This window comes from Gigantopelta aegis, chromosome 6, assembly GCF_016097555.1.
Source record: "Gigantopelta aegis isolate Gae_Host chromosome 6, Gae_host_genome, whole genome shotgun sequence".
Classification (NCBI taxonomy): domain Eukaryota; kingdom Metazoa; phylum Mollusca; class Gastropoda; order Neomphalida; family Peltospiridae; genus Gigantopelta; species Gigantopelta aegis.
This window is the reverse complement of record NC_054704.1, coordinates 24,906,070-24,921,646: the sequence shown is the minus strand read 5'-3', so window position 1 is coordinate 24,921,646 and position 15,577 is coordinate 24,906,070. Positions and strand designations below refer to the sequence as shown.

The 15,577-nt window shown below is 39.4% G+C and overlaps 1 protein-coding gene across 1 annotated transcript; it reads right to left on the bottom strand.

Moving 5' to 3' along the window:
* Window positions 1–2,234: 2,234 nt before the first annotated feature.
* LOC121374439 (cytochrome P450 10-like) lies at window positions 2,235–15,208 on the bottom strand. Its single transcript, XM_041501541.1, has 11 exons — window positions 15,074–15,208; window positions 12,781–13,002; window positions 11,965–12,161; window positions 10,495–10,688; window positions 8,997–9,217; window positions 7,790–7,936; window positions 6,916–7,082; window positions 5,845–5,923; window positions 5,039–5,210; window positions 3,555–3,598; window positions 2,235–2,615 (listed from the first exon to the last, which is right to left on the bottom strand). Exons 1-11 carry the CDS (start codon window positions 15,206–15,208, stop codon window positions 2,499–2,501), a joined length of 1,695 nt encoding a protein of 564 aa, XP_041357475.1. The 3' UTR covers window positions 2,235–2,498.
* Between the last annotated feature and the right edge of the window lie 369 nt (window positions 15,209–15,577).

Below are 15,577 nucleotides of genomic sequence, written 5' to 3'. Positions count from 1 at the left end.
CCTGAACATTTGGTCACGTGGTATAGTTGGGTTTTTTCTTCATATTTGTTTTCATTTTGAAATAAAGTGCCGAAATGAATCGTAATATTTCTATGCGTACAATTAGCGGTACAAACATTAGACATTTACAAACATGTACTGATTTCTTTGTTACTAAACAATAAGCAATATAAGTTTTAACAATATTTCTTTGTTTAAATTCTGTACTAAATCTAATTAACGCACGGTTATATCCTAAAACTCCTAAATGCCAAAACTTCTACAAGCCGAGTTCACCCATTATTACAGTAAAACAGTTTAGAAGATATTGTGCTGAGTTATGATGAGAGCTTAATTAAAAAACACAGAGATCAGGGGCGGATCCAGGATTTTGTAACGGGGTAAGGGGAGGAGGTCCACTGAATTCTAAAAGAGCAAGTTTGAGTTTGCCGAGAAATATAGGGATTCAGGGAGGTGTGTGTGTGTGTGTGTGTGTGTGTGTGTGTGTGTGTGTGTGTGTGTGTGTGTGATATTCTCCCAAATGTTTTTAAATAAAGATGCTCAAAGACGCGTTTTCCGCACAAGATAGTGCTGTATAAATATATATATTTTTAAACTCACAAAGAGGGCCACTACAAACTGACGGTGGAAATCACAGGGCCCCTTTGACATCTCCCTCTGGATCCGCTAACGTGAGATCGAGCACAGGCTATATGGACTGAAGGACCAGCTTCACACAGGTGTGAATACAAATCGTAGTTAACTCATTAAACTTGCTTAAAACAGATATAAATTTTAAAACATCTCTGTGTATTTTTGACACATTGTGACAGTTTATAGTTTATTTTAATATAAATAAACAGTTTGTGCTAAGCTGTGAATTAATAACCGCTTGTAAATTGTCAACTGCTAGACATGTGAAGGTACTTGGCAACGAATTGTACTCACACCTTACCATCAAATGTGTTGTTTTAAACTGTGGCAGATTCACATGTAGAAGATTTGGGAACAGAGCAACGTTTAATAGTAAATACAGTAACAAGGGGCAGTTCGCCAGTTATCAGAGTTTAATGAGCGATGAGGGGTGGGAGGGTTAACTTCAACATACGCTTTTAAATCATGACCCTTCAAAAACCATCAATAACAAAAAAAAATACAAAAAAAATACATACACATACCAAAACCCCCAAACAAACCCCCACACCACATCCCACCGCACACCCGACCCCACCCTCACCCTCACCCCCAAAAAACAAAACAAAAAACACTGCAAAACATCGATAAAAATATTCCATGCATATTCCACATTTTTACGTATACTTTTAGCAAGGAGAGTTCTCTTTCCCTGCATGTGAAAATATTGACAGTCGAGAACGACCACTAAGGAAATCCAATGACAAAACATGTTTCCATGTATTTTAACTCCATGTCCATTTATATATTAAGAGATATACAAAAACATAGTTACCAAGTTAACTGTTAGTGGCTATTTAGAGCATAAATAAGATGAAAGAGAAGAAGAAGATGATGACGACGAAGAAGGCAGCATAAGATAAAAAAGAAAAGGATGGATAGGACAAAGAAGAAGAAAAAGAAGAAGAAAAAACAAGTGTGGGAGGAAAAGAGAAAAAAAGAAGAAAAAGATTATGACAATGGAGGAAGATAAATGATAAGAAGAAAAAAGAGGAGGAAAATAAAGAGGCGGAAGAAGATGATGATGAGAAAGGAGGGAGGGGGGGGGGGGGGTGAAGAGGATAGGGAAGAAGATCAAGAAAAAATATATAAAGAAGATGAACGAAGAGCAGAATGAGTAGAAGAAAAAGAAAATATAATAGAAAAGATGATGAATAAACGCGTCCGAAGAGCGGATGGAGACAAGTAGGCCTAGCCTATGGTGATGATGATGATAAGAAAGCAAAGATTATTAATATTGTAGTTACTAATAAATATAAAGTGAACATGTCAGTTGACTATAAAGGTAATTAACTGAAGTCAAAACATGTAACAGAGTTGTAGCATACAAAAGTTTTTAAATTATCCATATTCTAATTAATATATTGAACAGCAATGACCACCTTAAGCAAAACATGAGTCTTGTTTTTATTATTGGACATTTTGATTTTATATAATAATAATAATAATAATAATAATAATATTATTATTATTATTATTATTATTATTATTAACATTAAGTAAAATTATCCTGAAGTATACTGTAGTGTGTTACATCTGTTACTTTTAATTTATACAAAATTAGCATTTATTAATTAACGCTTAAGTGAGATTTTCAATGCTGTTCGATATGATTATGTTTAAGATTTGTAATTTTTCTCTTCTATTATATATAGTTTGCACAAATATTTGCACTAAACGAGCGTGTAAAAATAATAATTGAGTTGAACAATAGACTCTCTCCGAAATAATTCCTAAATCTTCTTATGAAAAAGCAGTGCTGTATCCTTGTCGAAAGACCGGTTCATCACAGTTGTGTAGCAAGGGGCGCTGTGTTGGTGACGTCACTACGAGGACGCCCTGGGAGTAAAGCTGATTTTGACTGGCTGATCCGGAGTCATGACTGTCATAAGAATAGGTTCTACGTCATCGTGATTGTACCCCAGCTGGAAGTTCTGCACGATCTAATGAATGACAAAAACAAAAACAAAATAAAGTGATTCTTCATTCACAATGGCGAATTCCAAGTTGGGGTATTTGAAGAGTGCCTCCCCCATCCCCCTTTTTTGTGGCACATTCTCAAAACGTTGGCTACATTTCAAAAGACCAATAAAAAAAAAGAAAGAAGGAAATATTTAAAGGTGACATACAGTGATACATCCTTCCAAATGTTATTCCCCCAGCGGTTCATTCATTAATGCATCTTAATGTTTCCTTTATTTTTCACTTCCTTTTTGGAAGTTAAAAGCCATAATTTTAAATATATTTTAAATACACTAGTAATATATTTATTCCTGTTTTATTACTTTATCCTTCTAATTTCGTACTTATGTCACACCAAACAAGTTCATTACCGCACGTACGTAAAATGTAGTCTTGTAATCGGAAATAGCAACGTTACTTTGATAAATGTTACATATATTTCTGATGTTGAGTGAGAGAATGTGCCATAAGATAATAAATCGAGTACTTCATAGGATGATTTCTCAGCCAAATATAAAACCGTGTTAGATCATCTGGATTTTAGTAGTAGTAGCATTTGTAAAATGGAATACAATAATACCGAGGTGTCATGTTTTACCATTAATTTCTTTCTAATGCAAACGTCATTTTTTGGCCTAGATTGAAGGAGGAAGTTTCAGCTTCCTACACTCACTACAATACATTAAAGTACCCTTGGTGTTTTATGGTTTCTTGAACTTTGATTTACTTTCATTTCAGTATTGACAAACAGATTTCTGCCAAAGAAAGTTCAACCAGAAGATATAAAATAGCTGCATTTATTTATATGCATTTGTTCTATTAGGACAAGTAGTTAATACACATATGGACAAGCTATGTTCTTTGCAGCACCACACTCATCTGTATATATTATGTCCGTGTAGCCACGGTCTTCAACTTACCTTTGATAATGCCATATGCATTTCGTGTTCAGCGAAACGTCGGCCTGCAAAATAGAATACACTGTTTTGATATGACCACTTGCAGTGTTCCACAAACGTTTCAGAAAGTCACTAGCCCTCACAGAAGCTTTGGTTAATGCTCAATGCATTATAGTAATGTCGTTGATAATTTCAACCATCCCACACCAAACGATCTAAAAAAACTCACTTGCATGTGAATGATATGTATAGAATACTAAACTAGCTTGCTTGTCATACCCATTTTTATGAAATGAGTGAACAGTTTTGGTATCTGATTAGCGAAAGCGAGTCAGATACCAGCACTGTTCACGAGTTTCATAAAAATGGTATGACAGGCAAGCCAGTTTAGTATTTGATTTATTACAGACCAACTGCAAACAAGCCGCAACGCAGAAGTAAGCAGATGTCGAGACCTACTACACGTTATTTGTCTACGAATTGGGTCAGCAAGTGATCTACGTCACGCTCACGTCACTAGTTAGATATTGAGTGATTATTATGGCATGGACACTATTTTTACTCTGGTGTGTAATAAAGACAAATAAGGTATGTTTGAGGGTGAATGCACTAGTCACACCACCATTTATTTCTTACTTGTAGCAGGTTAATACAGTCTGGTTTAGGATATAGTTTTTCATTAAAAACATATATAAAATACTGAAATGCCTTTTCAATTTGTTTTTATTGATTACATGTAGGTTGGCCTCTGTAGTAGTTAAATATCTTATTTGTTTGAAGTTACTTTTAATACTAAATGATAACAACTGTGCAAGCATAGCGGGCTGCCAGTTTTGTAGAGGGGTGGGGGAGGGGGCAGGCTGGCTGTTGCCCGAATTAAACAAAAATGCCAGAATCTGCACAACAACGTTTATTAATATTAGAATTAGTACCAAACAGCTATATAGGTTTGCAAACGAATCATTACGCATTTTTACATGGATTACAACTAATTTTGAGTGTAGAGTGATGGAAATACATGGCAAAAAGGTCTCGGGTTAGCACATTTTGCCCGAATATCTGCATCATTTTTGCCCGAATTTGAAGTTTTTCTCCAGCATTCTTCTGCCCCCTGTCTCGTATGCCTATGTGTACAAGTATGCCGCCATTTACTGGGGAGATACGCTGGAATAAGAATGGATATCTTAAAATATCCGTGACCAACCTATGTTTATTTCTTGCATGGGAGTTATCAAGGGAGAGTACTTCCTAAGCAGTCACATAGCCTTCGCGATAGTTTTTTTCACAGAATATATTCTGACATAAAAAATGTTTGAAATGCACATAAAAGTAAATGTTCCTGTAAAACATGACAGGACATGTTTTTGTAGTGAAGTGTAAGGTGTATCTTTATATCTTTAAAATAACGTTACCAATTTAATTGTGTATCACAGTCTATATATTACACCTGTTCGATAAAGATTGATCTTTCTTAACGAGTTAAATGAATTCTGAATATGCCTTACCAAGGCACATGCGGGAACCGTGTCCCCACACGAGATTCAGCAAGCCATTTTGTTTTGTCAGGTTGGCGCCAGAGTTTTCACTTCTCAGCCATCTCTCAGGTTTGAAGGACTCGGGGTCGGAGAAATACTGCGGGTCTCTGTACATCTTCCACAGATTGGCCTGTACGTGTGTCTATAAAAGAAACAGCAATCGACATACAGACCCTAGTTTCAACCCGTGAAAAGGGACACTTAAGTTTAGTTAATCAACAAACGTGCGACACACAATTGGACGAGGTTATAACAGAGAGAAGCTAAAATCTGTGATATTAAACAGGGAAAATAACGTTTAAAAACAATTAGAGCTTGTGTCGAGATGAGTATTACTTCTCAGACGAACGTATATTTTTGGAAATTAGGGTCTGTCACTTTAAGATATTCTAGCGCCTGTGCACAGGGGAAGGGGTTCGTGGGTTGACTCCCCACCCCCCCCCCCACCCCCCACCCTCCGTTCATAGCGAATATTCTTATTTTTCAATATATGATTCAATGTAGCATGACTCAACCCCAATAAAAAGTTCGCTCGCCATAGTACAGACTCGCTAAACGCCAGCGGCAGATGCATCGGACGTTACAGTCGGACCGACCGCACGCACGCGCCGCATCCACTCCATATGAACATTTACTGTGTCGTGATTGCGGCCGGATTCTTTTTATTATTACCCCATTAATCTATCGGCGAATCATTAGACGAATACTTTACTTGCCAATTACAATAGTCACATCCTTACCTCGTTAGTATGAAAACATTTTAGTAATACTCTTACCCCCTTGGGAATGTTGTAACCGGCCACCTCCAGATCTGCAGGTAACACTCTACTGGTGGCATAAGTAATCGGGAATAACCTGTAAAAGTAATGTATTACATTGTATGCATGTGACATACGTGATCGAGAACAACCTGCAATTACAATCTATTATATTGTATATTTGTGGAAACTGTGGCATACCTGATCGGAAGTAACCTGCGAGCAACAATTAATGTACACCTGCGGAATACGTGATCTTGAATAACCTGCAAGACCAATGTTTTGCTAGTATATTGTACGCGTATGGCATTCGCGGTTCGAAATAACAACAATATACTATGTTGCAATTGTATACTTGTGGCGTATATGATCAGGGCCCCGTTTTTCGAAGCGATCTTAGCGCTAAGCTCACCTTAAGTGCATAATATAGCTATGCACTAAAGGTGATCTTAGCGCTAAGATCGCTTTGTAAAACGGTGCACAGGAATAACCTGCAGGTGAAAATACTTTATATTGTACTAGCTTAATCCGCGCTTATCACGACAAAACTTGGACAGAGTGTGGTGCCATTACACTGGGCTTTCCCTAAAAATAGGATCGTCATCTCTCATTAGCCGAGGCTATAATATAATCGGCCGCCTTATATATAACTACGACTGTCATGATCACAAAAATGACGGCGCCCATGGATGTTGTATTTATGGAATTCATCTTTGTACACAATATTTAGCGTGATGTGTGCACTGTAATCAACTGAACATCAGCGCAAAACTATCCTTGCGTTATGAGGCATCGAGTAAGTACAAAAATGACGGTGCCCATGGATGTTGTATTTATGGAATTTGTCTTTGTACACAATATTTAGCATGATGTGTGCGTTATGCGGCATCGGGTAAGTACAAAAATGGCTGTCGGCAGTGCAGATCGAAAGAGGAGAAGCGATTAAAATGATCAAAAACTGTTAAAAAGGCCTTGCGTATAATACTATAGATACTTTTGGCGTAAGTGATTATAAATATAACCAGTGGCCAAAGGGTATTTCACTGTACCCATGCCGCACTAAATGACTACAGCAAGTTCATTACCCACCTCAGCGTTTCTTTCAATACAGATTTCACGTATGGAAGTTCAGACAGTTTGCTGGCCGTAAGAGTTTCATTATTTGGCAGAGCTTTGTTGATTTCAGTCACCATCTTTGACTGGACGTCTGGGTGTTTTGCCAGGTTGTACAGGCACCACACTGTGGCATTAGACGTCTGAAATAATAAACAAAATTAGTACAATTTGCTTAATGACTCCACTGGAGCTAATTGATTACGGTAATGAATCATTGGCTAATGGATATCAAGCAGTTGATAATTCTGACACACAATTTGGAAAGAAAAATCGCTAAAAAAATTGCTCTACTTCTACACCAAACCTCTTAAGTTCGTTTTGTTGACACAACTAGAGAACATTGATTTATTAACCATCAGTTATTAGATGTCAAACATTTGATAATTCTGACACATAGTCTTAGAGGAAATTACCAGCAAGAAATCTTTTATATGCATTTTTCCACAGATTGGACAGCACATATAACGGCATTTGATATACCAGTCGACCGGTACTGGTTGGGATGAGGAAGACTCCCAATCAGGGAATGGGTCCACCGAGGGGCTTCGATCCTACAACCCAAGTACATGAGGTGAGCGCTCTTCCGAATGAGCTACATCCCGCTCCTGATCAATCAATCATATGAGAGAGAGAGAGAGAGAGAGAGAGAGAGAGAGAGAGAGAGAGAGAGAGAGAGAGAGAGAGAGCGAGCGAGAGAGAGAGAGAGAGAGAGAGAGAGAGAGAGAGAGATAAGGGAAAGAGAGTGGAGGGGGGGGGGGGTCCGGGCGGGAGAGAGAACTTGACAGGAAGAGAGAGCGAAACACAGAGAGAGAGAGAGAGAGAGAGAGGGGGGGGGGGGGCTGTTTACCGTTTCGACAGCACTCATGAGTAGTTCCACCGCCGTCTCGACCGCTTCACTCGGTGACAGGGACTGCTGGGAGAGCAGGTAGGTGAGGAACGACGCTTTGTCGGGTGTCTCACCGTTTTCTTCTGAAACCTGCATAGCTCGCACTTTCTGAAATATTCACCATTCATGTGACGTTATCTAGCAATACAGTCAAACAAAAGCAAGCCATATTAAATCGCAAGGACGAATCAAAACTTGGAGTGGGGGTGGGTGGGTGGGGAAAATGAGAAAATCTTTGGATAATAACAAAACTCAGACTCTACTTTCTAGAATGACAGATATTCCAACCTTAGCAACTAGAAATGTAGGGATTGTCTGGAATCTGTTAACACATCATAAACTTAATATCACTCAATACATACTAGCACACCTTAAATGTCAAGTAAGTGTTAATTCCTAAGTGTTGGTTGGAACATTCGACATCATGTACATCAATATCTATGCAAGAGGATTGTCCAACAGCCTACAGCCTTGGCTCGAATAAGCGCCTCTACACAAACTGAACAGAAAACAACCAGGTTATAAGAATGGTTGGTACTGGGTTCGTGTCCCGTAGAACCTCTATTTTTGTTAGAGACTAGTTCCCCACGATTGGCGTCTTAAAACCGTATATAAAATATGGAATAAGCACAGAGCTGTGTTCAGCCAGACCGAGCAGGAAAACGTCCGCTAGACTGGTTTACGCGCTTCACGTTAAACCGAATAACCAGTCAAAATGTATAGTTCGCAAACGTTAGACAAAAACGGCAGTCTGAACTTATATTTGGGTTGGTTTATTGGTCGCATTGACTTCGGATGCATAGTAGTGAGGTAATGAGCCTTAAGGTTGGTAGGTATTGGGTTTGTATTTAGTACAGATTCCACCGAAATGTTCAGAGAGGTGTAAAAGTACTAACACAACTTCTGTCTCACTAACAACTATTATCCTATTGTCCTAGACAACCTAGCTAATCGAGGTGTGTACCTAGAAAAGCCTGCTTAAACATTAATTGGATGTAAGTACAAAATAAAAATTGGAATGAATAAATGAGAGAGAGAGAGAGAGAGAGAGAGAGAGAGAGAGAGAGAGAGAGAGAGAGAGAGAGAGAGACACACACACACACACACACATACTCATACAGAGTGAAGTGAAATATAAATATACCCTCATAATAGTTTTTTGACGTACCTTGTCCACAAAATGTGTTCCAAGGGTCAGGACATTGTCGAAATATTTTTCATAAGCCTTCCACAGTTTGGTGGGGAAATATTTGTACAGTGGCAGATTGTACATCAACGGTTGTTGAAGCACAAAGCAGCCTTGTAAATTGTCTATGAAAGCATGGGCCTCCTTCTGTGGCTGGTTACTCAGACAACCGATTCTTTCGTCAAACAGCAATGTTCCGATTGCTGAAAAAAAGGTGAAAAGTATGCTTGAAAACGTTCATTGAAAAACTGCGATGCTTGTAAACAGGGTTGTACCGGAAGTCGGGGGGTGGGGGGGGGGGGGGTGGGGGGGGGGACTGTATAAAAGAATCAGGGCAGAGTAATAGAGGTGCTTACTCGAGTATGATTAGTTAGGCACCTTTAAACCAAAAAGTGAGCTTTTTCGTAGGTTTCGGGAGAAGGTAACAGAAGCTGTTCTTGTGCCCACCTGGTACGGTTTTGGGGTCTGGTTTTAAGAAGTGATCTTAGCACTAAGATCGCCTCTAAAAGTGCACAAGGTAGTTATACACTTAAGGAGTAATAAAACTCCCTTAAGATGGATTAACTACAAATATCGATTTTCCTCTTTGTGATTTCTACATGTAAGTAATACGCGAACAAGCCTCTACATCTATACAACACGGGGGCGGGACGTAGCTCAGTGGTACATTGGGCTATTTCTCGTTCCAGCCAATGCTCCAAAACTGGTGTAACAAAGGCCGTGGTATGTACTGTCCTGTCTGTGGGATGGTGCATATAAAATATCCCTTGCTGCTAATCGAAAAGAGTAGCCCATGAAGTGGCGACAGCGGGTTTCCTCTCTATATATCTGTGTGCACCATAACCATGCGTCGTTAAATAAAATATTGCCTTTCTTTCTTTTACAACATCCACTTGTCACGGTCACTATTTGCAAGGGTGGATCCAAGAGAGCTCCCCTTTTGAACAATTTTACGTTGGGTGCTTTTTAAATGTATTCAACTATCTAGTATTAAAGGCACTAACATTAGAACTTCTAGAGTGAAAAAGCTCACAGAGACGCAGTTGTATGTAGTGCATCTGCGGCTTGTGTTTTGGGCATATTAAAACCGTATACAATTATTTCATTGCGGCTGGCCGCATATGTTTTGTAGACGCACAAAATGCACGCATCTTGTCTAGACGCTCTCATTGAAGCTAATATATTTCAAATTTCGTCCGCACGTACGCGCCGCATTCAGCCGATATAAGCTTTTAAAATATTTTCGATTGTTACATAATATTTTTTAAGGGTTAAAATAACATATTACATACAAATGGTAAATTAACTAAGTTGGTAACTCCAATGTGTTTTAGATCGATCTGGTGTTTGTAGTATTCCAAAGTACATTTTATGTGAAACAGAAAAAGGTGTGCATATAACTAGGAATCAAGTCATTAACGTTTGACGTTTTAAACTATAATACTGTAAGATAAATTGATTAAACACATTTCGTTCTCACATTCCATGGCCCATTTGAAGATTTCTTTCTCCAGCTGCGGCACCTCGTGATTGACGTCGTCTCTGATGTAGTTGAGTCGCGTCACGAAGTCGTCGCTCACCTCGCCCAGAGAACCGCAGTACTCCGCGATGGTTTTCGGCACCATCATCTTTTTGTTGACGGCGGATCTGTACTTGTACCATTCCTCACCTTGTCTGAAAACAGTCAGTGAATAGATGAATGGATGGAAAGATGGGTGGATGGATGGATGGGTGGATGAATGGATGGTGAATGAAATGCATGAATGGCTGTCTGGCTGGATGACTGAGTGACTAATTGGATGGTTGGATGGGTGATTGACCGACCGACCGATCGACTGACTGACCGACCCGCCGACTGATCGACTGACCCGCCGACCGATCGACTGACTGACAGACCCACCAATCGACCGACCGACCGACTGACTGACCAGTATACTATGCAAATGCAGTATACTATATCGAATGGTTCCTTGGCTTGCAAAAATGTCGACTGTGTGAATTGATGGATGAATATGGATGGATGAATGAATGAATGAATGAATGAATGAATGAACTGGTTATGTCCACTCATTTTGAAAATAAGAGTCCACAATTTTGCATTTGTTCTTCTGTTAATGTATTTTTGGGTGGTGGTGGTTACATGTTACAGGAGTGATATAAAGCTATTTAATTTTTTAAAAATTGTTTTGTTTTCTGATTTTTCTGTTTGTTATTGTTTGTTTGTTTAGGTTTTGGGTTTTTTTTTTTTTAAACCATGTCTTTGGACACAGCCAGTTCTGGTTTAATGTGGTTGTATGTTACTTCGGAGTTGACACTGAATTTAATATGGTACCGTCTTCCTTGCTGTAGTGGTAAAGCCATCGGACATAAGGCTGGTAGGTATTGGCTTTGCACCCAAATACCGGAGCGAGTTTAACGACTCAACGGGTAGGTGTAATACTACAACACCGACTTTTCTCTCACTACCACTAAACCCTAGATGTCTGGGGCCCAATTTTACAAAACATCGTAAGCCTAGTTTTACACGTAAAGGTAAACCTACGACTAAACATTATTATAGTACAAGAAATATAGTTTGAAGTACACATATTTTATTTTATTTTGTCCTTAAAATGCTCCATCTTCCGTAATGATGTAAATGTCTGCGTAAAATAGATGTCAAACACGTGTAATGGTATGACCGGTATAGCTGCTTGTTACAGACGTAAACGTACGATGTTTTGTGAAATAGGCCCCTGAACACACAGCCCAGGGCCCCGTTCCACGAAACGATCTTAGCACTAAGATCACCTTAGTGCATAAGGTAGCTATGCACTTAAGGTGATCTTAGGGCTAAGATCGCTTTGTGGAAGGGGGCCCAGATAGCTTAGGTGTTTGCCAAGAATCTTAATTGGAAACAAGTACAAAAATAAGTATAAATAACTGACTTAATTATTATGGTTTCACTTACGAGTTGACGATGCCCAGACCAATGCCTTTCTTTGTTCTGTAGTGGGCCATAGGTTCCATCTCTCGCCTGATGGGCGTCTTGGTTTCCGCTCGTATCACAGCGCTGTAGATTTCCGGGTCGCTGATCACCACGTTCTGAAGGGGTCCAATCTTCTCCTTGTAAATAGGCCCGTATTCTAAACTACGTTGTCGGTAAGCCTAGAGTACAACCAAAGGAAGAAATGTTTTATTTAACGACGAATTCAACACATTTATATTGCGGTTATGTGGCGTCAAACATATGGACAATAATGACCTGGGCGCCGTTCCACAAAGCGATCTTAGCGCTAAGATCACCGTAAGCGCATATGTTAGGTGTGCAGATACGGTGATCTTAGGGCTAAGATCGCTCCGTGGAACGGGGCCCTGGGCCCTGTTTCACGAAGCAATCTTAGCATTAAGATCATCTTAAGTGCCTAGCTACAGTAAGCACTAAACGTGATCGTAGCGCTAAGATCGTTTCATGGAATGGGGTCCAGAAAGATAATTAGAGACGGAATCCACTTCCGCCACTACTCTTTTAGATTAAACTAGTTTATATGCATCATCCCACAGTTAGAATAGTAGCCTACATACCACGACATTCGATACACCAGCTGTGGAGCACTGGCTGAAACAAGATCTAGTATACAAGACAAGAGAAATAAAAAGATTCTGGCTTCCAAAGTTCAGGATTTTAACATTATGTTATTGTTGTTCTCATTATTTTCTCCCTTTTCTTTGTATTACACTTTTGAATTAATAAGATTGTGCTTACAATTTCAAAACACTACTGTACCTCAAACATTTTATCGAACCGGAGACCATCCTTTTTAAAGTAATCAAACAGAGTTCCGATTATGGGGAGTCCTTTAGGCCCGGGGATGGCTTCGAACGGTTGAGCAGCTGAGGTCGACTTCGATTCGATCTGGCAGTCCACTGGTTCCGCGTGCCGTTCCGCAGATTGTATGGGAGATTGTACGAGTTGTTCTATTGATTCCATTGTTCGATGCAGTGGACACTGAAATTTGGAGAAAATCGAAAATTAAAGACATAAAAACCAACTTTTCTCATGATTGAAATGGCAAGGTCCTCGATCAATTTGAACACTCGACAAGCAGTAAAATAGCGTTCCAGTTCTGAACCAGTTAACCAATATTTTATACCAGTGTAACGGGTATATAAAGCGTTTTTCCTGCATTGTCTGGCTGAAATCGTCCTTTAGCAAAAATAACGCTAGTATTTGTGAACAATTTGATTGGTTCCTGGTGTAGTCACTCGGTATAACAATAAAAATCACTGTTGCGAGCGGGGTTTTTCTGCTCTGTTGGTTAAACACAATTCTGGGTTGCGTTCAGCAACGCAGAGCAGAAATTAGTTCGCCATAATTCGCCATATGCGTTTCACGTTAAACTGATGGATCCACAGTCCACATCGGTAACCAGTAAAATAGTTCGCGAACGTTAACGTCTCTCGCTGTTGCTGAACTCAGTCAGATTCTGAGCCCGAGTAACCTGACCGTACGAGAACAAGGAAGACATTTGAATATTAGTAAAGTAGTATCGTTTATTAGCTTTAAGCCTTCAGGCTCTTAGGCATAGATTTCATATACAAATTAAGAAAAGTTATAATGCTGTCCAAATGTCAATCTTGCTAACTTACGGTCAGAGTATTCGGGCTGCCAGACTCTCTGCTCAACAGAAATGTTTGAAACAACTGCTACTTTGATATTCCAAAGCCACAGTTGATGACGAACTGCATCTTATCACCATATTCATTTGATGACCTTTAGGTAAGGTCTAGACCCCTTTCGTACCTTCCTTCATAAAATCCAGGATCACACATGATGACTAGCTTTAGGCAGAGATGAAGAAGCGTTTTATTTAACAGCGCACTCAACGCGTGTTTATTTACGGTTAATATATACGAAATGCATTATGGTATACGGAATGGTGCACTGGCTTGCGAAGATGCGGTTAATATAACGTCAGATATGTAGTTAAGGACTACACTGTCAGTGGGTGAGGAAACCCGCCGCTGCCACTCCAAGGGCAACTTTTTTTTTATTAGCAGCAAGGGATAGTACAAACCACGATCCTTGTTAACCCAGTTGTGGAGCACTGGCTGAGACAAGAAATACTTCAATGGATCGATCCTAAATTGACCGCATATCAAGCGAGCGCATTGCCACTGGTGTACGCCCCAGCTTTAAGTAGAATGGAAATGATCCATGTAAACTGCATTTAAGTAAGGCTGCTGCAGATAGTCTTCATGGGGTAGGGGACGGGGTAGAAAAGAGGATAGAGAAGAGAGGACACAAAGGGGAGTATCCAGTAGCCGTCGATTAATTAAATCAAAGTGCTCTAGTGATGTCGTTAAACAAAACAAAATTTAAATTTATAATTTCAACAGAGAAGATATATTTATAGATTAAAGTTAAAGTTAATGACACCACTTGAGCACATTCATTATTTATACCCGGTTAATGGGTGTCAAACATTTGGTCATTTTGACATATCAATGGCGTAGCCAGCATGAGGCAGACGAGTAGCTTGCCTCGTTTGGAATTTCCCCAGAATTATTTTATTTTCCCCACTATTTTACAGGTCTAGGTTTGTCTCAGCGTTTTTTTTTTCCTCTCTGGCTACGCATGTAGTCTTAGAGCGGAAACCCGTTACATTTTCCCATTAGCAGCAATGGATCTTTTATATGCACTATCCCACAGATATGATGGTCCATAGCCCGGCCTTTGGTATGCCAGTCGTAATGCACTGGCTTTAACGAAAAATAGCCCAAAATGCCCACAGCCAAACCGACCGCGCATTAAACGAGCGCTTTACCACTGGGCTACGCCCCGCCCCTCGTCCAACAGAGAATATATAGATTAATAACATATGAGATACCCCTCTGTATGCTATTCTCTGAATCAGCTCTTGGAGAAAATAATTATTAAGACTCACTCTTTTGATATCCAGAGTTTCTACTGCCGCCACTCGTCCAACAGAGAATATATAGATTAATAACATATGAGATACCCCTCTGTATGCTATTCTCTGAATCAACTCTTGGAGAAAATAATTATTAAGACTCACTCTTTTGATATCCAGAGTTTCTACTGCCGCCACTCTTGCGCTTCTACTGGAACATGATGTGGATACGACCCGTTTGGCAAGCGACACTTCAGGTAAGATTCTTCTCATCAGTCTAGCTGTTGTACTAGTAGACATGTTGTGTTACTGGAAAATAATAATAACAAGCTTGTTAAACAATCAGTCTAGCTGTTGTACTAGCAGACATGTTGTGTTACTGGAAAATAATAACAACAAGCGTGTTAAGCAATCAGTCTAGCTGCTGTACTAGCAGACATGTTGTGTTACTGGAAAATAATAACAACAAGCGTTTTAAGCAATCAGTCTAACTGTTGTACTAGTAGACATGTTGTGTTACTGGAAAATAACAGGCGTGTTAAGCACAGAATACATATAAAACACAATTATTAACTGATGGCAAATAAAGCATGGGAATAAATATGATGGTGAGTTTATTCTGCAATGTGATTTGTTAGTTACATTTGTTTTTTGGTATCAAATAGACAA